Raw genomic sequence first — 27,061 nt, 5'->3', positions numbered from 1 at the left:
TTGGACTCAAGAGCTTTGACACCTCTCACTTCACACCTCAGTGCTAATTGATCTGATCTGTTCTATGCTTGGTAGCCTTAACTTAGCATTCAGTCCTTTATTAAGTAACATATATTATTTGTAATTTATTAGTTTTTTTTAGCACAGCAGTTGGAAAGGACGTGGAGTACACACCGCTCCATCAGGATTTCCATCCGGTCGACTCGGCTCACGTGTTCTCTGTATAGCTGGCAATGCAATCCAAGCCCCCTTTTTGTTCAGGGACACATTATTCCATTTCTGTTAGTCACGTGTCTGTGGAACTTGTTCAGTTTATGTTTCAGTTGTTGAATCTTATGTTCATACAAATATTTACACATGTTAAGTTTGCTGAAAATAAGCGAGGACGTTTCTTTTTGTTGCTGAGTTTATATATAAATATATATATATATATATATTAGAGGTGATGCCTCTAACGCCCTAATGGATGGGCCACCACTGAAATGCACTTGTGGTTGTTTTAGGACCTTGTGTGTGCGTGTGCGCGTGTGTGTGTGTGGTTGTGTGTGTGTTATCAGGACACGTCGGATGTTCAAGCAGCTGGGTCTGGAGGACTTCACCTCAGTCAACATCCAGGTATTGGGGGCAGAAGATACCTACGGACCACACAGCAATAACACGGTACGCTACGACACTGTGTGTGTGTGTGTGTGCGTGCGTGCGTGCGTGCGTGCGTGCGTGCGTGCGTGTTGAATAGGTGTGTGTGCTACTGACGGGCCACCCCCAGGTGGTGAGGGTAGGCAGCACCACATCAGCCACACTCACCCTCAACACGGGGGCTCCTCAGGGCTGCTTGCTTAGTCCCCTCCTGTACTTCCTGTTCACCCACGACAGCGTGGCTGCGCACACAACTCCAACACCACCGTTTAGTTTGTCGACGACACGGCGGTGGTTGGGCTGATCGCTGACAACGATGAGACACCCTGTAGGAAGGAGGTCCGAGACCTGGCAGTGCGGTGACAGGAGGACAACGTCTCCCTCCATGTCAGCAAGACAAAGGAGCTGATCGTGGACTACAGGAAACAGGAAACAGAGGGTCGAACAGGCCGGGTCTGTAGTGGAGCGGGTCGAGAGCTTCAAGTCCCTCGGTGTCCAAATCACTAAGGAATTATCATGGTCCACACTAAGGTTATTATAGTAAACAAAAACAAATTAAAAACTAAAAACATTTGAAACCTATACTGAAATGTTTATATTTGACTGAAAAAATAAAATAAAATACATAAATTATGTTTAGTTAAAAAAATAATCTTTGGGCAAAAAATCGAATGGGGTTTTCAAGCTTTTTTTCTAATGGGATTTTCGAGCTTCTGAATCTGGTGGGTAAATGCTACCAGTAGATGCCGCCACTATCACTGGCTGTCACTAGCTATCACTGGCTATCACTGGCTGTCACTAGCTATCACTGGCTACCACTGGCTACCACTGGCTGTCACTAGCTATCACTGGCTACCACTAGCTATCACTGGCTACCACTAGCTATCACTGGCTACCACTAGCTATCACTGGCTATCACTGGCTGTCACTGGCTGTCACTGGCTGTCACTGGCTACCACTAGCTACCACTGACTATCACTGGCTGTCACTGGCTACCACTAGCTACCACTAGCTATCACTGGCTGTCACTGGCTATCACTGGCTACCACTAGCTACCACTGGCTACCACTAGCTATCACTGGCTGTCACTGGCTATCACTGGCTACCACTAGCTATCACTGGCTACCACTAGCTATCACTGGCTACCACTAGCTACCACTAGCTATCACTGGCTATCACTGGCTGTCACTGGCTATCACTGGCTATCACTGGCTACCACTAGCTACCACTAGCTACCACTAGCTATCACTGGCTACCACTAGCTATCACTAGCTACCACTAGCTATCACTAGCTATCACTGGCTGTCACTGGCTATCACTGGCTACCACTAGCTACCACTAGCTATCACTGGCTACCACTAGCTATCACTAGCTACCACTAGCTATCACTAGCTATCACTGGCTATCACTGGCTATCACTGGCTGTCACTGGCTGTCACTGGCTACCACTAGCTACCACTGACTATCACTGGCTGTCACTGGCTACCACTAGCTACCACTAGCTATCACTGGCTGTCACTGGCTATCACTGGCTACCACTAGCTATCACTGGCTACCACTAGCTATCACTGGCTGTCACTAGCTATCACTGGCTGTCACTAGCTATCACTGGCTACCACTAGCTATCACTGGCTACCACTAGCTATCACTAGCTACCACTAGCTATCACTGGCTGTCACTGGCTATCACTGGCTACCACTAGCTATCACTGGCTACCACTAGCTATCACTGGCTGTCACTAGCTATCACTGGCTACCACTAGCTATCACTGGCTACCACTAGCTATCACTGGCTACCACTAGCTATCACTAGCTACCACTAGCTATCACTGGCTGTCACTGGCTATCACTGGCTGTCACTGGCTATCACTGGCTGTCACTGGCTGTCACTGGCTATCACTGGCTGTCACTGGCTGTCACTGGCTGTCACTAGCTATCACTGGCTACCACTGACTATCACTGGCTGTCACTGGCAATCACTAGCTACCATTGGCTGTCACTGGCTGTCACTGGCTGTCACTGGCTATCACCGGCTATCACCGGCTGTCACCGGCTGTTATTAGCTACCACTAGCTGTCACTAGCTATCACTAGCCAACAGGGAACAAATCTGAGGGTGAACACGGACCGTGACTGGGTCAAGCTAGAACAGCTTGTTAAGTTGCTGGAGCCGTTCGCATTCCACACCGACCAACTTCAAACTGTCAGCCAGTTGCTGTCTGATGTGTTGCCGTGCCTTCCCTACCTTGAAGGCACGCTTTCAGTCAACTACTGTTGCAAAACCGTTGGTACAGGTCCTCCTGAAGTCACTGTGTGAGCGCTTCGCATGCATACTAAATCCTCTGGCAGCCAGACTTCGATCCGACCCCTGCAGCAGCTTGCCTGATGGACACAAGTGTGTCAATCACCTCGTACCCCTGCACATCAGCTTGGTACTGCTACCCCGTGTAATAGGGTGTCATTTGGGACCCACCCCAACAGGGTGTATGACTGTCAGAAGTCAGGGGTAAACCTGTTTCATGCCAAGGGCTCTGCTCGGTCTATGACTGTCTGGGTCAGAAGTCAGGGGTAAACCTGTTTCATGCCAAGGGCTCTGCTCGGTCTATGACTGTCTGGGTCAGAGGTCAGAGGTAAACCTGTTTCATGCCTCTTTACCCAGCAATGGATTCATACAGCATTTCTAAACTCTCTCTCTCTCCTTCACCCCCCCTCTCCTTCACCCCCCCCCCCTCTCTCCTTCACCCACCCTCTCTCTCTCCTCCACCCACCCTCTCTCTCTCTCTCCTTCACCCACCCTCTCTCTCTCCTTCACCCACCCTCTCTCTCTCCTTCACCCCCCCTCTCTCTCTCTCTATCCTTCACCCCCCTCTCTCTCTCTCCTTCACCCCCCCCTCTCTCTCTCCTTCACCCCCCCCCTCTCCCCTCCTCTCTCTCTCTCTCTCTCTCCTTCACCCCCCCTCTCTCTCTCCTTCACCCACCCTTTCTCTCTCTCTCTCTCTCTCCTTCACCACCCCCTCTCTCTCTCTCTCCTTCAACCCCCCCCCCCTCTCTCTCTCTCTCTCTCTCCACTCCTCTCTCTCTCTCCAGACCCCTAGAGAGGTGGTAGTCTGGATGGCTGTGCGTCATAAACAGAAGAAAGCTCTGGAGTTTTTCGCCAGGGAGATAGCACCTGCAGGAACGGGCATGGGTAGGAGCGTAAACACACACACACACACACGCATGTATACGCTCGCATTAATGTAGGATGCCCACACACACTGTACACACTGTACTCACACACACACACACACACACACACACACACACACACACACACACACACACTAGACACTGCACACTGTACACACACTGTACACACACTGTACACACACACACACACACACACACACACACACTCCCTCTCCCTCTCTCTGTTCCCTAGTTGAACTCTGTATGAGTCAGTGAATGCGGGAACGAGTGTTGAAGCAGAGTTACAGTAACAGCATATTGCCATATGACTAACAGGCTGCATCCCAAATGGCTCCCCATATAGTGCACTACCATTATCCAGAGTCCTGTGGGTCGTTTCTACTGGGCCCCTGGTCAAAAGTAGTGCACTTGGGACTAATCCACTGTCTACATGGACTGATGTTAGAGTTTATTCCTCATAATCACAACCACTAGCTAAACCATGTGTGTGTGTGTGTGTGTGTGTGTGTGTGTGTGTGTGTGTGTGTGTGTGTGTGTGTGTGTGTGTGTGTGTGTGTGTGTGTGTGTGTGTGTGTGTGTGTGTGTGTACAGTGTCTGTGTGTGTGTACCTGGTTTCCTCAGAATCACAACCACTAGCTAAACTGTCTGTCTGTCTGTCTGTCTGTCTGTCTGTGTACATGGTTTCCTCAGAATCACAACCACTAACTAAACCGTGCTCCCTCTCTCTCCTAGCTCCTGGACTCATGGGCATAGTTGGAGGACGACCAAGAGTGTAAGTATTCAAAAGGTTTTCTCAAACACGCTCACACATAGGGCCGTTATGGTGACCGTATTACCGGCAAACCACCGGTCACAAGTCAACGTGACCGTTTAGTCACGGTAACTAGGCTTCTCCTAGCTCTGATGCTGCTGTTGGTCATTAGTAGCCTACCAAACTTGCTACCTGCCTGGTACTCAGCACTCTATTGTCCCTCTAATCACTCTGACATCAATGCAAATGTTATCGAAAATCTAATCAACACTTCATGAGAGCCCATGAGCTCATGTTACGCAACATTTCAATAGCCAAATGCAATTGCGTGAGAAAACATTGTTGATGGCCTCTATTAAAAAGAGGAGGATCCCATCAGCTTTCTATAGGCTAGGTCTGCTATATTTATTTCTCAACTTTCCTAATATTAAGCACATTGTTTAGATTTACAACAGGAGTATAGCCTACCTGGCAGGCATGAAAATAAACCACAGGGAAAAGCATCCTCCATTCACTATTTATTTACATAGATTACATGTAATTTTTCCAGCTGCCCCTGTTTCGATACAGGTGCATGATAATGGTCCATTATAAAACAAAACAAATGTCACACATATATTATTTTGTGTATATATAAAGACAAGATTAAATCAAGTATAGTCTGATAGGCTAATATTGTCACCCATCACTTGTGAATGATGCCCAGCATTGCCTCTTCTTTTTTTTGCGACTTTTTCTAATCGTAGTCGCACACTTCATGTAGCCTAGCTCATAGGCCTATATGATATGTTTTAATAAGATTTATATCACAACTAAAGTGGCCAAATAGGCTCTTAAAATGAAGCACATTAACCGGTTTTATAACGGGTGTAGAGCCCAGCTGGCATACATGAGCAGCGGGTGAGTTTCAAGTTTTAGGAGAAATAATTTTCACCATAAAAAATGCACCTTTATCCTAAAAGCATTTCATGCGTAATCGCATTTGCGGTCACTTTTGATAATGCTGTTTTCCTGCTAATGGAACATTCGCTCTCATAGCCTACTGCCGGGTGCGCATTGCTGCGCTTTTAATGTGAAGAAATAGCCTAATAGTTGATCAACATTTTAAGCTAAATGTTCTCATCTGTTGCGTCAGCCTCATTGCGTTAAACAGGGTTTTTGATGCTCGTGGTTGTATTAATTTGGGATTTATCTCATCCCACAACTGTCCCAGGCTATGTTTGGAATATTTATTTCTCCCACAGAATATAATCGGTCGACCTTTGTACTATGGGGGATAGTAGATTGACATAGGCTAGTGCTTTTGCTGTTCGTTAGGCCTACTCATCTTGTTGACTGACGAAAAGTAAATGTGGACAGTTCTTCCAATATCTTCAATATGCACCTTGGAATTGGATAAGGGACGCGGGCAGTTGCGTCCCCGATGTGTCTGTCTTCACTTGTAGCCAGTGAGAAAGACCCCATCACGTGATGAAGGGCCATGTGAGTGAGAAAGACCCCATCACGTGATGGAGAGCCATGTGAGTGAGAAAGACCCCATCACGTGATGGAGAGCCATGTGAGTGAGAAAGACCCCATCACGTGATGGAGAGCCATGTGAGTGAGAAAGACCCCATCACGTGATGGAGAGCCATGTGAGTGAGAAAGACCCCATCACGTGATGGAGAGCCATGTGAGTGAGAAAGACCCCATCACGTGATGGAGAGCCATGTGAGTGAGAAAGACCCCATCACGTGATGGAGAGCCATGTGAGTGAGAAAGACCCCATCACGTGATGGAGAGCCATGTGAGTGAGAAGGACCCCATCACGTGATGGAGAGCCATGTGAGTGAGAAAGACCCCATCATGTGATGGAGAGTCCTGTGAGTGAGGGGTGACCTGATCACGTGATGGAGAGCCATGTGAGTGAGAAAGACCCCATCACGTGATGGAGGGCCATGTGAGTGAGAAAGACCCCATCACGTGATGGAGAGTCCTGTGAGTGAGGGGTGACCTGATCACGTGATGGAGAGCCATGTGAGTGAGAGGTGATTCGGAGCTCGTAGCTGATTACCATAATGACAACCACTGGCATGGATTTCTTTAGGGTGCGTTACGGCCACAACAAATGGGATGCCGCCGGGGAATTCGAGGCATTATCAAGTGCTTGTCAAATTGTCAGTGAGAGACTGATGAAGTGTGTACAGCCTGTGCAAAAAAACAAAACAAAGCAGAGCTCATGTCTTTTCAAGCGACTTTCTTTTCAAATCATCATTAGAGTCGCATCATGCAGCCTTACAATGTATTACAAATCAAAACATAGAGGCCAACGTTTATAGAACAACTAAAGTTACATTAATAACTCTAAATGAAGCATATAGGAGTACCTGTTTCTTTGTTAACTGCTCAACACAGAATAGCCGCATGTGCGCACTCCCTCAAATCTCTTGGATAAAATATCTCTTCTATGTTATTCAATTTTGTTCAGGTGTATTCTTCATACTATAAAATAATATAAAATAACGCCATGGAATTCTAAGCAAATCTTGTCTGTTAAATGAACTAGTGTAGCCCCACAGCCGTATGGCATAGCCAGATCAGGACCTAACATAAGGATTGACTCAGAGTATGCTATTCTGTTCTTCTGAAATAAACTACATTTTCTTCATATCATGTTTCTTTAGACCTGTCTGAAATAAATAATGGATGTATTGGGATGCTGTAGGCTGTATTACATGGATTTATTAGACTTTTTAAAATGTAGATTTTCCAAAGGTCTGGATCAGTGGCTTGTAGGCTTCTGTGTGGAAGCCAGGAGCTGCTAAATGTGTTTATGTTCATTAACGGTCAATTACCGTGAAACCGGCTGTTATTTTGCTTGACAATCACCGACTGACCACATTTCCTGACTGCCACACAGCCCTTCTCTCACACACAAACTAATCCCATGTTGTATTTGAGGTGGGTCTTTTCAGGACTGTTTTCATCATGCCTTTTTGCAGCTCACCGGTACTCAAACCTTTCTTCTTCATGCACTCAAAGTCTCAGCTGAAGGTAAAGTCTTCTCAATATTATTCCTCGTTGATACTGATCAGATTAATTGATCGATTTGCTGGTATATTAATTGATGGGTTGATTTATTGATCGAAAAACAGATCATTTATTTATGGTTCGTGTAGATTGTAGATTGAATGGTTTTATTTAGTGGCCGATAAACTTCAACTGATTATTTTCATTGGTTGATGTATTAATTCATTGTTTATCGATGACATCACTGCAGGTGGACGTGCACATTGGTGGAGAGCACGCCGAGACGCACACTGAGGCGGAGTCAGACTCTGAGGCTCCGCCCCCAGTGGAGGAGAAAGCTGTACCTGTCGCAGGTACGCCATCACCTGGTCTCCACACAACCCCCCCAGTCCTCTCCACACTACTCAACCCCCCCCCAGTCCTCTCCACACTACTCAACCCCCCCTAGTCCTCTACACACTACTCAACCCCCCCAGTCCTCTCCACACTACTCAACCCCCCCCAGTCCTCTCCACACTACTCAACCCCCCCCAGTCCTCTCCACACTACTCAACCCCCCCAGTCCTCTCCACACTACTCAACCCCCCCAGTCCTCTCCACACTACTCAACCCCCCCCCAGTCCTCTCCACACTACTCAACCCCCCCCCCAGTCCTCTCCACACTACTCAACCCCCCCTAGTCCTCTACACACTACTCAACCCCCTAGTCCTCTCCACACTACTCAACCCCCCCTAGTCCTCTACACACTACTCAACCCCCCTAGTCCTCTACACACTACTCAACCCCCCCCAGTCCTCTACACACTACTCAACCCCCCCCAGTCCTCTCCACACTACTCAACCCCCCCCAGTCCTCTCCACACTACTCGACCCCCCCCAGTCCTCTACACACTACTCAACCCCCCCAGTCCTCTACACACTACTCAACCCCCCCAGTCCTCTCCACACTACTCGACCCCCCCTAGTCCTCTAAACACTACTCAACCCCCCCCAGTCCTCTCCACACTACTCAACCCCCCCTAGTCCTCTACACACTACTCGACCCCCCCCCAGTCCTCTCCACACTACTCAACCCCCCTAGTCCTCTACACACTACTCAACCCCCCCAGTCCTCTACACACTACTCAACCCCCCCTAGTCCTCTACACACTACTCAACCCCCCCCCTAGTCCTCTACACACTACTCAACCCCCCTAGTCCTCTACACACTACTCAACCCCCCCAGTCCTCTACACACTACTCAACCCCCCCTAGTCCTCTACACACTACTCAACCCCCCCTAGTCCTCTACACACTACTCGACCCCCCCCCCCAGTCCTCTCCACACTACTCAACCCCCCTAGTCCTCTACACACTACTCAACCCCCCCAGTCCTCTACACACTACTCAACCCCCCCTAGTCCTCTACACACTACTCAACCCCCCCTAGTCCTCTACACACTACTCAACCCCCCTAGTCCTCTACACACTACTCAACCCCCCCCAGTCCTCTCCACACTACTCAACCCCCCTAGTCCTCTACACACTACTCGACCCCCCCCCCAGTCCTCTCCACACTACTCAACCCCCCTAGTCCTCTACACACTACTCAACCCCCCCAGTCCTCTACACACTACTCAACCCCCCCCAGTCCTCTCCACACTACTCAACCCCCCCCCCCTAGTCCTCTACACACTACTCAACCCCCCTAGTCCTCTACACACTACTCAACCCCCCCAGTCCTCTACACACTACTCAACCCCCCCTAGTCCTCTACACACTACTCAACCCCCCCTAGTCCTCTATACACTACTCAACCCCCCTAGTCCTCTACACACTACTCAACCCCCCCTAGTCCTCTCCACACTACTCAACCCCCCTAGTCCTCTACACACTACTCAACCCCCCCTAGTCCTCTCCACACTACTCAACCCCCCTAGTCCGCTACACACTACTCAACCCCCCCAGTCCTCTACACACTACTCGACCCCCCCCAGTCCTCTCCACACTACTCAACCCCCCCTAGTCCTCTCCACACTACTCGACCCCCCCCTAGTCCTCTACACACTACTCGACCCCCCCCTAGTCCTCTACACACTACTCAACCCCCCCAGTCCTCTATACACTACTCAACCCCCCCAGTCCTCTACACACTACTCAACCCCCCCAGTCCTCTACACACTACTCAACCCCCCCCAGTCTTCTCCACACTACTCAACCCCCCTAGTCCTCTCCACACTACTCAACCCCCCCTAGTCCTCTACACACTACTCAACCCCCCCAGTCCTCTACACACTACTCAACCCCCCCAGTCCTCTACACACTACTCAACCCCCCCAGTCCTCTATACACTACTCAACCCCCCCAGTCCTCTACACACTACTCAACCCCCCCAGTCCTCTACACACTACTCAACCCCCCCAGTCCTCTACACACTACTCAACCCCCCCAGTCCTCTATACACTACTCAACCCCCCCAGTCCTCTATACACTACTCAACCCCCCCAGTCCTCTCCACACTACTCAACCCCCCTAGTCCTCTCCACACTACTCAACCCCCCTAGTCCTCTCCACACTACTCAACCCCCCAGTCCTCTCCACACTACTCAACCCCCCTAGTCCTCTACACACTACTCAACCCCCCTAGTCCTCTACACACTACTCAACCCCCCTAGTCCTCTACACACTACTCAACCCCCCCTAGTCCTCTACACACTACTCAACCCCCCCTGTCCTCTACACACTACTCAACCCCCCCTAGTCCTCTACACACTACTCAACCCCCCCTAGTCCTCTCCACACTACTCAACCCCCCCAGTCCTCTACACACTACTCAACCCCCCTAGTCCTCTCCACACTACTCAACCCCCCCTAGTCCTCTCCACACTACTCAACCCCCCTTAGTCCTCTCCACACTACTCAACCCCCCTTAGTCCTCTATACACTACTCAACCCCCCCAGTCCTCTACACACTACTCAACCCCCCTAGTCCTCTCCACACTACTCAACCCCCCCTAGTCCTCTCCACACTACTCAACCCCCCTTAGTCCTCTACACACTACTCAACCCCCCTTAGTCCTCTATACACTACTCAACCCCCCCAGTCCTCTACACACTACTCAACCCCCCTAGTCCTCTCCACACTACTCAACCCCCCCTAGTCCTCTCCACACTACTCAACCCCCCCTAGTCCTCTCCACACTACTCAACCCCCCTAGTCCTCTCCACACTACTCAACCCCCCCTAGTCCTCTCCACACTACTCAACCCCCCCTAGTCCTCTCCACACTACTCAACCCCCCCTAGTCCTCTCCACACTACTCAACCCCCCCTAGTCCTCTCCACACTACTCAACCCCCCTAGTCCTCTCCACACTACTCAACCCCCCCTAGTCCTCTCCACACTACTCAACCCCCCCTAGTCCTCTCCACACTACTCAACCCCCCCTAGTCCTCTCCACACTACTCAACCCCCCCTAGTCCTCTCCACACTACTCAACCCCCCCTAGTCCTCTCCACACTACTCAACCCCCCTAGTCCTCTCCACACTACTCAACCCCCCCTAGTCCTCTCCACACTACTCAACCCCCCTAGTCCTCTCCACACTACTCAACCCCCCCTAGTCCTCTCCACACTACTCAACCCCCCCTAGTCCTCTCCACACTACTCAACCCCCCCTAGTCCTCTCCACACTACTCAACCCCCCCTAGTCCTCTCCACACTACTCAACCCCCCCCTAGTCCTCTCCACACTACTCAACCCCCCCTAGTCCTCTCCACACTACTCAACCCCCCCTAGTCCTCTCCACACTACTCAACCCCCCCTAGTCCTCTCCACACTACTCAACCCCCCCTAGTCCTCTCCACACTACTCAACCCCCCCTAGTCCTCTCCACACTACTCAACCCCCCTAGTCCTCTACACACTACTCAACCCCCCCTAGTCCTCTATACACTACTCAACCCCCCCTAGTCCTCTCCACACTACTCAACCCCCCTAGTCCTCTCCACACTACTCAACCCCCCTAGTCCTCTCCACACTACTCAACCCCCCCTAGTCCTCTCCACACTACTCAACCCCCCCTAGTCCTCTCCACACTACTCAACCCCCCCTAGTCCTCTCCACACTACTCAACCCCCCCTAGTCCTCTCCACACTACTCAACCCCCCCTAGTCCTCTCCACACTACTCAACCCCCCCTAGTCCTCTCCACACTACTCAACCCCCCCTAGTCCTCTCCACACTACTCAACCCCCCCTAGTCCTCTCCACACTACTCAACCCCCCCTAGTCCTCTCCACACTACTCAACCCCCCCTAGTCCTCTCCACACTACTCAACCCCCCCTAGTCCTCTCCACACTACTCAACCCCCCCTAGTCCTCTCCACACTACTCAACCCCCCCTAGTCCTCTCCACACTACTCAACCCCCCCTAGTCCTCTCCACACTACTCAACCCCCCCTAGTCCTCTCCACACTACTCAACCCCCCCTAGTCCTCTCCACACTACTCAACCCCCCCTAGTCCTCTCCACACTACTCAACCCCCCTAGTCCTCTCCACACTACTCAACCCCCCCTAGTCCTCTCCACACTACTCAACCCCCCCTAGTCCTCTCCACACTACTCAACCCCCCCTAGTCCTCTCCACACTACTCAACCCCCCCTAGTCCTCTCCACACTACTCAACCCCCCCTAGTCCTCTCCACACTACTCAACCCCCCCTAGTCCTCTCCACACTACTCAACCCCCCTAGTCCTCTCCACACTACTCAACCCCCCTAGTCCTCTCCACACTACTCAACCCCCCCTAGTCCTCTCCACACTACTCAACCCCCCCTAGTCCTCTCCACACTACTCAACCCCCCCTAGTCCTCTCCACACTACTCAACCCCCCCTAGTCCTCTCCACACTACTCAACCCCCCCTAGTCCTCTCCAACCTACTCAACCCCCCCTAGTCCTCTCCACACTACTCAACCCCCCCTAGTCCTCTCCACACTACTCAACCCCCCTAGTCCTCTACACACTACTCAACCCCCCCTAGTCCTCTCCACACTACTCAACCCCCCCTAGTCCTCTATACACTACTCAACCCCCCCTAGTCCTCTCCACACTACTCAACCCCCCTAGTCCTCTCCACACTACTCAACCCCCCTAGTCCTCTCCACACTACTCAACCCCCCCTAGTCCTCTCCACACTACTCAACCCCCCCTAGTCCTCTCCACACTACTCAACCCCCCCTAGTCCTCTCCACACTACTCAACCCCCCCTAGTCCTCTCCACACTACTCAACCCCCCCTAGTCCTCTACACACTACTCAACCCCCCCTAGTCCTCTCCACACTACTCAACCCCCCCTAGTCCTCTCCACACTACTCAACCCCCCCTAGTCCTCTCCACACTACTCAACCCCCCCTAGTCCTCTCCACACTACTCAACCCCCCCTAGTCCTCTCCACACTACTCAACCCCCCCTAGTCCTCTCCACACTACTCAACCCCCCCTAGTCCTCTCCACACTACTCAACCCCCCCTAGTCCTCTCCACACTACTCAACCCCCCCTAGTCCTCTCCACACTACTCAACCCCCCCTAGTCCTCTCCACACTACTCAAATACTCTGGTTCCTCCATGAACGAAGAGAGAGGCAGAACTAATAGATTACCTACCCCTCTGTGGATAGGAACACTGGCCCCCCCATGAATGAAGAGAGAGGCAGAACTAATAGATTACCTACCCCTCTGTGGATAGGAACACTCTGGCCCCCCAATGAATGAAGAGAGAGGCAGAACTAGGATAGGAACACTCTGTCCCCCCAATGAATGAAGAGAGAGGCAGAACTAATAGATGACCTACCCCTCTGTGGATAGGAACACTCTGTCCCCCCAATGAATGAAGAGAGAGGCTGGTTCATTGTGATAATCAGAGTCTAATGCTGGTCTCTGACCACAGTCTCATTCCTGATTGTCTTTCTTTCTCTCACTGTTCTCTCTCTCCAGATCTGCCCAGTGGTCCCCACTCCTACAGACTGGAGGAGTTGGCCTACACCAGGAGTGGAGACAAGGGAGACTCTAGTAACATCGGTAAGACTCACTGTACAAAAACTGTATAGTACAGCTCTAGGATGTCTCGTAACCTGTATAGTTCAGCTGTAGGATGTCTCGTAACCTGTATAGTTCAGCTGTAGGATGTCTCGTGTCCTGTATAGTTCAGCTGTAGGATGTCTCGTAACCTGTATAGTACAGCTGTAGGATGTCTCGTGTCCTGTATAGTTCAGCTGTAGGATGTCTCGTGTCCTGTATAGTTCAGCTGTAGGATGTCTCGTAACCTGTATAGTTCAGCTGTAGGATGTCTCGTAACCTGTATAGTACAGCTGTAGGATGTCTCGTGTCCTGTATAGTTCAGCTGTAGGATGTCTCGTGTCCTGTATAGTTCAGCTGTAGGATGTCTCGTGTCCTGTATAGTTCAGCTGTAGGATGTCTCGTGTCCTGTATAGTTCAGCTGTAGGATGTCTCGTGTCCTGTATAGTTCAGCTGGAGGATGTCTCGTGTCCTGTATAGTACAGCTGTAGGATGTCTCGTGTTCTGTATAGTTCAGCTGGAGGATGTCTCGTGTCCTGTATAGTACAGCTGGAGGATGTCTCGTGTCCTGTATAGTACAGCTGGAGGATGTCTCGTGTCCTGTATAGTACAGCTGTAGGATGTCTCGTGTCCTGTATAGTACAGCTCTAGGATGTCTCGTAACCTGTATAGTTCAGCTGTAGGATGTCTCGTAACCTGTATAGTACAGCTGTAGGATGTCTCGTGTCCTGTATAGTTCAGCTGGAGGATGTCTCGTGTCCTGTATAGTTCAGCTGGAGGATGTCTCGTGTCCTGTATAGTTCAGCTGGAGGATGTCTCGTGTCCTGTATAGTACAGCCGTAGGATGTCTCGTGTCCTGTATAGTTCAGCTGGAGGATGTCTCGTGTCCTGTATAGTACAGCTGGAGGATGTCTCGTGTCCTGTATAGTACATCTGGAGGATGTCTCGTGTCCTGTATAGTTCAGCTGGAGGATGTCTCGTGTCCTGTATAGTACAGCTGGAGGATGTCTCGTGTCCTGTATAGTACAGCTGTAGGATGTCTCGTGTCCTGTATAGTTCAGCTGGAGGATGTCTCGTGTCCTGTATAGTTCATCTGGAGGATGTCTCGTGTCCTGTATAGTACAGCTGGAGGATGTCTCGTGTCCTGTATAGTACAGCTGGAGGATGTCTCGTGTCCTGTATAGTACAGCTGGAGGATGTCTCGTGTCCTGTATAGTTCAGCTTTAGGATGTCTCGTGTCCTGTATAGTACAGCTGGAGGATGTCTCGTGTCCTGTATAGTACAGCTTTAGGATGTCTCGTGTCCTGTATAGTTCAGCTGTAGGATGTCTCGTGTCCTGTATAGTACAGCTGGAGGATGTCTCGTGTCCTGTATAGTACAGCTGGAGGATGTCTCGTGTCCTGTATAGTACAGCTGTAGGATGTCTCGTGTCCTGTATAGTTCAGCTTTAGGATGTCTCGTGTCCTGTATAGTTCAGCTGGAGGATGTCTCGTGTCCTGTATAGTTCAGCTCTAGGATGTCTCGTGTCCTGTATAGTTCAGCTGTAGGATGTCTCGTGTCCTGTATAGTACAGCTGGAGGATGTCTCGTGTCCTGTATAGTACAGCTGGAGGATGTCTCGTGTCCTGTATAGTTCAGCTTTAGGATGTCTCGTGTCCTGTATAGTTCAGCTTTTGGATGTCTCGTGTCCTGTATAGTTCAGCTTTAGGATGTCTCGTGTCCTGTATAGTACAGCTGGAGGATGTCTCGTGTCCTGTATAGTTCAGCTTTAGGATGTCTCGTGTCCTGTATAGTTCAGCTTTAGGATGTCTCGTGTCCTGTATAGTTCAGCTCTAGGATGTCTCGTGTCCTGTATAGTTCAGCTTTAGGATGTCTCGTGTCCTGTATAGTTCAGCTTTTGGATGTCTCGTGTCCTGTATAGTTCAGCTTTAGGATGTCTCGTGTCCTGTATAGTACAGCTGGAGGATGTCTCGTGTCCTGTATAGTTCAGCTTTAGGATGTCTCGTGTCCTGTATAGTTCAGCTTTAGGATGTCTCGTGTCCTGTATAGTTCAGCTTTAGGATGTCTCGTGTCCTGTATAGTTCAGCTGGAGGATGTCTCGTGTCCTGTATAGTTCAGCTCTAGGATGTCTCGTGTCCTGTATAGTTCAGCTCTAGGATGTCTCGTGTCCTGTATAGTTCAGCTTTAGGATGTCTCGTGTCCTGTATAGTTCAGCTGTAGGATGTCTCGTGTCCTGTATAGTTCAGCTGTAGGATGTCTCGTGTCCTGTATAGTACAGCTGTAGGATGTCTCGTGTCCTGTATAGTACAGCTGTAGGATGTCTCGTGTCCTGTATAGTTAAGCTGTACAACAAACTGTCTATTACAAATATACATAACATTTATATACTGTACTCAACAATGAAGACTGTTAACATCAATATTGTTAATTCACAGTACATTAGAGACTGTTAACATCACTGACTAATTCACAGTAATGGACTCTCTCCCGCTCAGGTGTGATATTAATGGACTCTCTCCCGCTCAGGTGTGATATTAATGGACTCTCTCCCCTCAGGTGTGATAATAATGGACTCTCTCCCCTCAGGTGTGATATTAATGTACTCTCCCCCCCCAGGTGTGATATTAATGGACTCTCCCCCCCTCAGGTGTGATAATAATGTACTCTTCCCCCCCCAGGTGTGATATTAATGGACTCTCCCCCCCTCAGGTGTGATAATAATGTACTCTTCCCCCCCCAGGTGTGATATTAATGGACTCTCCCCCCCTCAGGTGTGATGTTAATGGACTCTCCCCCCTCAGGTGTGATATTAATGGACTCTCTCCCCCCTCAGGTGTGATATTAATGGACTCTCTCCCCCCTCAGGTGTGATATTAATGGACTCTCTCCCCCCTCAGGTGTGATGTTAATGGACTCTCCCCCCTCAGGTGTGATATTAATGGACTCTCTCCCCCCCTCAGGTGTGATATTAATGGACTCTCTCCCCCCCTCAGGTGTGATATTAATGGACTCTCTCCCCCATCAGGTGTGATATTAATGGACTCTCTCCCCCCTCAGGTGTGATATTAATGGACTCTCTCCCCCCTCAGTTGTGATATTAATGGACTCTCTCCCCCCTCAGGTGTGATATTAATGGACTCTCTCCCCCCTCAGGTGTGATAATAATGGACTCTCTCCCCCCTCAGGTGTGATAATAATGGACTCTCTCCCCCCTCAGGTGTGATATTAATGGACTCTCTCCCCCCTCAGGTGTGATAATAATGGACTCTCTCCCCCCTCAGGTGTGATATTAATGGACTCTCCCCCCTCAGGTGTGATAATAATGGACTCTCTCCCCCCTCAGGTGTGATAATAATGGACTCCCCCCCCCCCCCTCAGGTGTGATATTAATGGACTCTCCCCCCCCAGGTGTGATAATAATGGACTCTCTCCCCCCTCAGGTGTGATATTAATGGACTCTCTCCCCCCTCAGGTGTGATATTGATGGACTCTCTCCCCCCTCAGGTGTGATATTGATGGACTCTCTCCCCCCTCAGGTGTGATATTAATGGACTCTCTCCCCCCTCAGGTGTGATATTAATGGACTCTCTCCCCCCTCAGGTGTGATATTAATGGACTCTCCCCCCTCAGGTGTGATAATAATGGACTCTCTCCCCCCTCAGGTGTGATATTAATGGACTCTCCCCCCTCAGGTGTGATAATAATGGACTCTCTCCCCCCTCAGGTGTGATAATAATGGACTCCCCCCCCCCCCCTCAGGTGTGATATTAATGGACTCTCCCCCCCCAGGTGTGATAATAATGGACTCTCTCCCCCCTCAGGTGTGATATTAATGGACTCTCTCCCCCCTCAGGTGTGATATTAATGGACTCTCTCCCCCCTCAGGTGTGATATTGATGGACTCTCTCCCCCCTCAGGTGTGATATTGATGGACTCTCTCCCCCCTCAGGTGTGATATTAATGGACTCTCTCCCCCCTCAGGTGTGATATTAATGGACTCTCTCCCCCCTCAGGTGTGATATTAATGGACTCTCCCCCCTCAGGTGTGATAATAATGGACTCTCTCCCCCCTCAGGTGTGATATTAATGGACTCTCCCCCCTCAGGTGTGATAATAATGGACTCTCTCCCCCCTCAGGTGTGATATTAATGGACTCCCCCCCCCCCCCCCAGGTGTGATATTAATGGACTCTCTCCCCTCAGGTGTGATATTAATGGACTCTCTCCCCTCAGGTGTGATAATAATGGACTCTCTCCCCTCAGGTGTGATATTAATGTACTCTCCCCCCCCAGGTGTGATATTAATGGACTCTCCCCCCCTCAGGTGTGATAATAATGTACTCTTCCCCCCCCAGGTGTGATATTAATGGACTCTCCCCCCCCCAGGTGTGATATTAATGGACTCTCCCCCCCTCAGGTGTGATGTTAATGGACTCTCCCCCCTCAGGTGTGATATTAATGGACTCTCTCCCCCCTCAGGTGTGATATTAATGGACTCTCTCCCCCCCTCAGGTGTGATATTAATGGACTCTCTCCCCCCCTCAGGTGTGATGTTAATGGACTCTCCCCCCTCAGGTGTGATATTAATGGACTCTCTCCCCCCTCAGGTGTGATATTAATGGACTCTCTCCCCCCCTCAGGTGTGATATTAATGGACTCTCTCCCCCCCTCAGGTGTGATATTAATGGACTCTCTCCCCCATCAGGTGTGATATTAATGGACTCTCTCCCCCCTCAGGTGTGATATTAATGGACTCTCTCCCCCCTCAGTTGTGATATTAATGGACTCTCTCCCCCCTCAGGTGTGATATTAATGGACTCTCTCCCCCCTCAGGTGTGATAATAATGGACTCTCTCCCCCCTCAGGTGTGATAATAATGGACTCTCTCCCCCCTCAGGTGTGATATTAATGGACTCTCTCCCCCCTCAGGTGTGATAATAATGGACTCTCTCCCCCCTCAGGTGTGATATTAATGGACTCTCCCCCCTCAGGTGTGATAATAATGGACTCTCTCCCCCCTCAGGTGTGATAATAATGGACTCCCCCCCCCCCCCCTCAGGTGTGATATTAATGGACTCTCCCCCCCCAGGTGTGATAATAATGGACTCTCTCCCCCCTCAGGTGTGATATTAATGGACTCTCTCCCCCCTCAGGTGTGATATTAATGGACTCTCTCCCCCCTCAGGTGTGATATTGATGGACTCTCTCCCCCCTCAGGTGTGATATTGATGGACTCTCTCCCCCCTCAGGTGTGATATTAATGGACTCTCTCCCCCCTCAGGTGTGATATTAATGGACTCTCTCCCCCCTCAGGTGTGATATTAATGGACTCTCCCCCCTCAGGTGTGATAATAATGGACTCTCTCCCCCCTCAGGTGTGATATTAATGGACTCTCCCCCCTCAGGTGTGATAATAATGGACTCTCTCCCCCCTCAGGTGTGATAATAATGGACTCCCCCCCCCCCCCTCAGGTGTGATATTAATGGACTCTCCCCCCCCAGGTGTGATAATAATGGACTCTCTCCCCCCTCAGGTGTGATATTAATGGACTCTCTCCCCCCTCAGGTGTGATATTAATGGACTCTCTCCCCCCTCAGGTGTGATATTGATGGACTCTCTCCCCCCTCAGGTGTGATATTGATGGACTCTCTCCCCCCTCAGGTGTGATATTAATGGACTCTCTCCCCCCTCAGGTGTGATATTAATGGACTCTCTCCCCCCTCAGGTGTGATATTAATGGACTCTCCCCCCTCAGGTGTGATAATAATGGACTCTCTCCCCCCTCAGGTGTGATATTAATGGACTCCCCCCCCCCCCCCCAGGTGTGATAATAATGGACTCTCTCCCCCCTCAGGTGTGATATTAATGGACTCCCCCCCCCCCCCCCCAGGTGTGATATTAATGGACTCTCCCCCCCCCCCAGGTGTGATAATAATGGACTCTCTCCCCCTTCAGGTGTGATATTAATGGACCCCCCCCCCCCCAGGTGTGATATTAATGGACTCTCCCCCCCCAGGTGTGATATCACGCCACCCCCTTTACTTCCCGTACCTGAAGAAACACCTGACTGAAGCAGTGGTGGAGGACTACTTCCATCACCTCATACAGCCAGACACACATGATGCTGTCACACGGTAGGACTGGGGGGGTGACCATGGTATTACTGGAGAGTGGGGGGATGACCATGGTATTACTGGGGAGAGGGGGGGTGACCATGGTATTACTGGAGAGAGGGGGGGATGACCATGGTATTACTGGGGAGAGGGGGGGATGACCATGGTATTACTGGGGAGAGGGGGGTGTGACCATGGTATTACTGGGGAGAGGGGGGATGACCATGGTATTACTGGGGCGAGGGGGGATGACCATGGTATTACTGGGGCGAGGGGGGATGACCATGGTATTACTGGAGAGTGGGGGGATGACCATGGTATTACTGGAGAGGGGGGGTGACCATGGTATTACTGGAGAGTGGGGGGATGACCATGGTATTACTGGAGAGGGGGGGTGACCATGGTATTACTGGGGAGAGGGGGGGATGACCATGGTATTACTGGAGAGTGGGGGGATGACCATGGTATTACTGGAGAGAGGGGGGATGACCATGGTATTACTGGAGAAGGGGGGGATGACCATGGTATTACTGGAGAGTGGGGGGATGACCATGGTATTACTGGAGAGAGGGGGGGATGACCATGGTATTACTGGAGAGAGGGGGGGATGACCATGGTATTACTGGAGAGAGGGGGGATGACCATGGTATTACTGGGGCGAGGGGGGATGACCATGGTATTACTAGAGAGTGGGGGGATGACCATGGTATTACTGGAGAGAGGGGGGGATGACCATGGTATTACTAGACAGTGGGGGGATGACCATGGTATTACTGGGGCGAGGGGGGATGACCATGGTATTACTGGAGAGTGGGGGGATGACCATGGTATTACTGGAGAGAGGGGGGGATGACCATGGTATTACTAGACAGTGGGGGGGGTATGACCATGGTATTACTGGAGAGAGGGGGGATGACCATGGTATTACTGGAGAGTGGGGGGATGACCATGGTATTACTGGAGAGTGGGGGGATGACCATGGTATTACTGGGGCGAGGGGGGATGACCATGGTATTACTGGAGAGTGGGGGGATGACCATGGTATTACTGGAGAGTGGGGGGATGACCATGGTATTACTGGAGAGTGGGGGGATGACCATGGTATTACTGGAGAGGGGGGGGATGACCATGGTATTACTGGGGCGAGGGGGGGTGACCATGGTATTACTGGAGAGTGGGGGGATGACCATGGTATTACTGGAGAGTGGGGGGATGACCATGGTATTACTGGAGAAGGGGGGGATGACCATGGTATTACTGGGGCGAGGGGGGATGACCATGGTATTACTGGAGAGTGGGGGGATGACCATGGTATTACTGGAGAGGGGGGGGATGACCATGGTATTACTGGGGCGAGGGGGGGTGACCATGGTATTACTGGAGAGTGGGGGGATGACCATGGTATTACTGGAGAGTGGGGGGATGACCATGGTATTACTGGAGAGGGGGGGGATGACCATGGTATTACTGGGGCGAGGGGGGGTGACCATGGTATTACTGGAGAGTGGGGGGATGACCATGGTATTACTGGGGCGAGGGGGGATGACCATGGTATTACTGGGGCGAGGGGGGGATGACCATGGTATTACTGGAGAGTGGGGAGATGACCATGGTATTACTGGAGAGTGGGGGGATGACCATGGTATTACTGGGGAGAGGGGCGGTGACCATGGTATTACTGGAGAGAGGGGGGGGGTGACCATGGTATTACTGGAGAGAGGGGGGGGTGACCATGGTATTACTGGAGAGAGGGGGGGATGACCATGGTATTACTGGAGAGAGGGGGGGGTGACCATGGTATTACTGGAGAGAGGGGGGGATGACCATGGTATTACTGGAGAGAGGGGGGGGTGACCATGGTATTACTGGAGAGAGAGGGGGGGGGGGTGACCATGGTATTACTGGAGAGAGGGGGGGGGTGACCATGGTATTACTGGAGAGAGGGGGGATGACCATGGTATTACTGGAGAGAGGGGGGGATGACCATGGTATTACTGGAGAGAGGGGGGATGACCATGGTATTACTGGAGAGAGGGGGGGATGACCATGGTATTACTGGAGAGAGGGGGGGTGACCATGGTATTACTGGAGAGAGGGGGGGATGACCATGGTATTACTGGAGAGAGGGGGGGGTGACCATGGTATTACTGGAGAGAGGGGGGGGGTGACCATGGTATTACTGGAGAGAGGGGGGGGGTGACCATGGTATTACTGGAGAGAGGGGGGGATGACCATGGTATTACTGGAGAGTGGGGGGATGACCATGGTATTACTGGAGAGAGGGGGGATGACCATGGTATTACTGGAGAGAGGGGGGATGACCATGGTATTACTGGAGAGAGGGGGGATGACCATGGTATTACTGGAGAGAGGGGGGATGACCATGGTATTACTGGAGAGGGGGGGGGTGACCATGGTATTACTGGAGAGAGGGGGGGATGACCATGGTATTACTGGGGAGAGTGGGGGGATGACCATGGTATTACTGGGGAGAGTGGGGGGATGACCATGGTATTACTGGAGAGAGGGGGGATGACGACCATGGTATTACTGGAGAGAGGGGGGATGACCATGGTATTACTGGAGAGTGGGGGGGGGTGACCATGGTATTACTGGAGAGTGGGGGGACGTCTCCATTTTAATTTAACAGACAGCAGATGTGTTTTAATGAGCCTCCACACCAAGGGATCAGTCTAGGGTGGAGGAGGGCTGTAGGCCGGAGTCCCAAATGATTCCCTATTCCCCTATATAGTGCACCAGGACCCAATCGGTCCTCTTCAAAAGAAGTGCACTATATAGGGAATAGCTTGCCTTTTGGGACTCGGCCTCTGTTTCCTCCAGCATCTAACCACAGCACCACGTCTGACATTGATTATGCTAACAAGAGCTTGTGTGTGTGTGTGTGTGTGTGTGTCTCTGTGTGTGTGCGTTCTTTCCTTCTCTCCTCTCCTGTAGTTATGAGTTACCAGGGATTCATGCTCTCAACTTCGTCCTGCAAAGCTCTCTGGGAGGGGGTGGGGTGGCATCGATACGCTGTGACCCTCAGGTAATACACACACATACACACACACACACACACACACACACCATGACCCCTCACCTCTTTTCCCGTATCCCACAACCCCCTTCTCCTTTCTCTCTTCTGTCCTGTTGCCCCTGTTCCTCTCACCTTCTACCCCTCACCCCTGACCTCTTAGGTCCACACTTCCCTCCTTCCTCACCCCCCCTCCTTCCCTCCCTCCCTCCCTCCCTCCCTCTATCCTAATTCCCCCTTTCTTCTCTCTTTATACCCTTCACCATTTCACTCCCCCCCCCATACCCCCTCCCTCCCTCCATTCCCCCTCTTCTCTGTCACACCCCAGTGGTGACAGCAGCCCTGTAAAGCCTTTTATTGGCCCACTAGAACTCAGTTACATCAAAGGGTCACACACACACAAACACACACACATGCAGGCACAGACACGTGCTTTTTAGTCTTTTCAGTAAAATAGCGAATTCTTAGTGAGATTTCTGCTAACACATTAACATAATTTAGTTGTAAGGCTTACAGTATAAATGGTTTAAATCTCTCTCTCTCTCTCTCTCTTTCTTCCTCTCTCTCTCTCTCTCTTTCTTCCTCTCTCTCTCTCTCTCTTTCTTCCTCTCTCTCTCCTCTCTCTGTCTCTCTCTCTGTCTCTCTCTCTGTCTCTCTCTCTGTCTCTCTTTCTTCCTCTCTCTGCTTTAGGGTAAAGCCTATGGTCAGATGCTGCTGGACCTTAAACTGACCGGCTTACCAGACCTCAAGTCTCTGGTCGACTGAGACGGGGAGACACAGAGGAAAAAATTAAGAATAAATATAGAGATGTATTGTTGGCCAATGGAGAATCCTTGTGATATATCCTGCCTATATACATCAGGAGTGTTAGAAGAAGAGAGGGCATTATCACTGTGTGTGGAGATATTCTCAGTAACTGCATCTCAAATGCACACTATTCCCTATATAGTGCACTACTTTAGACTGGAGTTGGCACCCTATTCCCTATATAGTGCACTATATAGTACACTTTTGACCATGGCCCCATAAAGAATACAGTAGGGTGCAGTTTGGGACTTTTACATGATCAGTTTGTAAAGATATTGCTCTGTATCTTAAACGATGTGCTTGTCTTACTGTGCATTTGGACAGACAACCACTAAACTGACAGGAAGGAAGATACTGATACTATATACCTTTTTACCACTTCCTGTTGAAGGAAAATACTGTATCTTCTGGCCCACTTACCACTTCCTGTTGAAGGAAGATACTGTACCTTCTGGTTCACTTCCTGTTGAAGGAAGATACTGTATCTTCTGGCCCACTTACCACTTCCTGTTGAAGGAAGATACTGTACCTTCTGGTTCACTTCCTGTTGAAGGAAGATACTGTGTCTTCTGGCCCACTTACCACTTCCTGTTGAAGGAAGATACTGTACCTTCTGGTTCACTTCCTGTTGAAGGAAGATACTGTGTCTTCTGGCCCACTTACCACTTCCTGTTGAAGGAAGATACTGTGTCTTCTGGCCCACTTACCACTTCCTGTTGAAGGAAGATACTGTATCTTCTGGCCCACTTACCACTTCCTGTTGAAGGAAGATACTGTATCTTCTGGCCCACTTACCACTTCCTGTTGAAGGAGGATTCTGTAACTTTTGGCCCACTTCCTGTTGAAGGAAGATTCTGTAACTTCTGGCCCACTTCCTGTTGAAGGAGGATTCTGTAACTTCTGGCCCACTTCCTGTTGAAGGAAGATTCTGTAACTTCTGGCCCACTTCCTGTTGAAGGAGGATTCTGTAACTTCTGGCCCACTTCCTGTTGAAGGAGGATTCTGTAACTTCTGGCCCACTTGCTTTAACGTTGGACAGACGACCTACAGTGGGGAGAGCAAGTATTTGATACACTGCCGATTTTGCAGGTTTTCCTACTTACAAAGCATGTAGAGGTCTGTAATTTTTTATCATAGGTACACTTCAACTGTGAGAGACGGAATCTAAAACAAAAATCCATAAAATCACATTGTATGATTTTTAAGTAATTAATTTGCATTGTATTTCTAGAAGCGAGAGACGATGTTCTGAAACAAAGTTAAAAAAAAACCTCCTTTGTTTTAGTTTCTTGTTTCAAAATATTCTTCTGACTGAACACAACAAGCCGAGTTTTATAGGACAACGTCTACCGTAGTCTAGATGCATCTCAAATGGAACCCTATTCCCTATATAGTGCACTACTTTAGACCAGAGCCCTATAGAACCCTATTCCCTATATAGTGCACTACTTTAGACCAGAGCCCTATAGAACCCTATTCCCTATATAGTGCACTACTTTAGACCAGAGCCCTATAGAACCCTATGCCCTATATAGTGCACTACTTTAGACCAGAGCCCTATAGAACCCTATTCCCTATATAGTGCACTACTTTAGACCAGAGCCCTATAGAACCCTAGTCCCTAAATAGTGCACTACTTTAGACCAGAGCCCTATAGAACCCTAGTCCCTAAATAGTGCACTACTTTAGACCAGAGCCCTATAGAACCCTATTCCCTATATAGTGCACTACTTTAGACCAGAGCCCTATAGAACCCTATTCCCTACATAGTGCACTACTTTAGACCAGAGCCCTATAGAACCCTATTCCCTATATAGTGCACTACTTTAGACCAGAGCCCTATAGAACCCTATTCCCTACATAGTGCACTACTTTAGACCAGAGCCCTATAGAACCCTATTCCCTATATAGTGCACTACTATAGACCAGAGCCCTATAGAACCCTATTCCCTATATAGTGCACTACTTTAGACCAGAGCCCTATAGAACCCTATGCCCTACATAGTGCACTACTTTAGACCAGAGCCCTATAGAACCCTATTCCCTACATAGTGCACTACTATAGACCAGAGCCCTATGGGGGGCTACATAGGGAATAAGGCCCCATTTTGGGATTTAACCTGTGTTTATTACAGAGAGAACCACTGGGACAATACAACAATATATATGCCAGTGGCAGCTGTTTTGTGAATAACCCTGTCCACAACCGCCTGTGATAAAGTGAAACATCTGAGGCCCACACCTGAGCCAGACCCGCTAATATAGAACATGACTGTAGGCTACAGAGATGACGGAACTATTGTTTTTAAACAGGATTTAGATTTACCTGATGTAGATATGTTTCTGCCTTATAATTTCCGACACTTTGTTAGTCTATTCGTTAGTCAACTTGTCTATAGTTAGAACAGAAGGGAAGCTGCATGTATCTATGTTGCCCTAGAAGAATAAATGAACTCAACAGAATGATGCCATAGATTAGATAGAATGAACGCTTCGATCTACAGTATACTGAACAAAAATATAAACGCAAAATGTAAAGTGTTGGTCCCATGTGTTTCATGAGCTGAAATAAAAGATCCCTGTTCCATCCTCTTGAATGTTGGGCCTAAATTTGTTTACATTCCTGTTAGTGAACATGAACTCCTTTGCCAATAAAATCCATCTTCCTGCCAGGTGTGGCATATCAAGAAGCTGATTAAACAGCATGATCATTACACATGTGCACCTTGTGCTGGGGGCAATAAAATACCACTCAAATGTGCAGTTTTGGCACACAACACAATGCCACAAATGTCTCAAGTTTTGAGGGAGCTTGCATTTGGCATGCTGACTCCCTGAAGACACAACAGTGGTAGGCCTGATCACAGACAACGATGAAACAGCCTATAGGGAGGTCACAGACCTGGCAGCATGGTGCCAGAATAACAACCTCTCCCTCAACGTGAGCAAGACAAAGGACCTGATTGTGGACTACCGGAAAAGGAAGACCAAACACGCCCGAAATTCACATCGACTGGGCTGTAGTGGAGGGGGTCGAGAGTTTCAAGTTCCTTGTGTCCAGATCACCAACAAACTATCATGGTCCAAACACACCATGACAGTCGTGAAGAGGGCACGACAACACCTTTCCCTCCTCAGGAAACTGAAAAGATGTGGCATGGGTCCCCAGATCCTCAAAAGGTGCTACAGCTGCACCTTCGAGAGCATCCTGACCGGTTGCATCACCGCCTAGTATGGGTCCCCAGATAAATGCCCAAATAAATGCTTCACAGAATTCAAGTAACAGACATCTCAACATCAACTGTTCAGAGGAGACCACGTGAATCAGGCCTTCATGGTCGAATTGCTGCAAGGAAACCACTACTAAAGCACACCAATAATAAGAAGAGACTTGCTTGGGCCAAGAAACACGAGCAATGGACATTAGATCTATGGAAATCTGTCTCATGAGTCCAAATTTGAGATATTTGGTTACAA

The 27,061-nt window shown here is 49.9% G+C and overlaps 1 protein-coding gene across 2 annotated transcripts in view; it reads left to right on the top strand.

Annotated features, from left to right (window-relative positions):
- Nucleotides 1–26,176, top strand: part of lratb.1 (lecithin retinol acyltransferase b, tandem duplicate 1) — a 47,962-nt gene extending 21,786 nt beyond the window's left edge. The window contains exons 12-20 of one of the 2 annotated variants that reach the window (XM_071334175.1): nucleotides 558–660; nucleotides 3,722–3,821; nucleotides 4,556–4,595; nucleotides 7,529–7,607; nucleotides 7,834–7,936; nucleotides 13,551–13,634; nucleotides 19,647–19,764; nucleotides 22,699–22,789; nucleotides 23,468–26,176. In XM_071334175.1, coding sequence (XP_071190276.1) covers nucleotides 558–660; nucleotides 3,722–3,821; nucleotides 4,556–4,595; nucleotides 7,529–7,607; nucleotides 7,834–7,936; nucleotides 13,551–13,634; nucleotides 19,647–19,764; nucleotides 22,699–22,789; nucleotides 23,468–23,542 — 793 coding nt within the window. In that variant the 3' untranslated portion in view covers nucleotides 23,543–26,176. The remainder of the gene's footprint in view (nucleotides 1–557; nucleotides 661–3,721; nucleotides 3,822–4,555; nucleotides 4,596–7,528; nucleotides 7,608–7,833; nucleotides 7,937–13,550; nucleotides 13,635–19,646; nucleotides 19,765–22,698; nucleotides 22,790–23,467) is intronic. The other variant, XM_071334176.1, reaches the window with a different exon arrangement.
- The last annotated feature ends 885 nt before the right edge of the window (nucleotides 26,177–27,061 follow it).

Source organism: Salvelinus alpinus, chromosome 11 (assembly GCF_045679555.1).
Source record: "Salvelinus alpinus chromosome 11, SLU_Salpinus.1, whole genome shotgun sequence".
Lineage (NCBI taxonomy): Eukaryota > Metazoa > Chordata > Actinopteri > Salmoniformes > Salmonidae > Salvelinus > Salvelinus alpinus.
The sequence above is the reverse complement of the archived record's forward strand: the minus strand, read 5'-3'. Positions and strand labels throughout refer to the sequence as shown.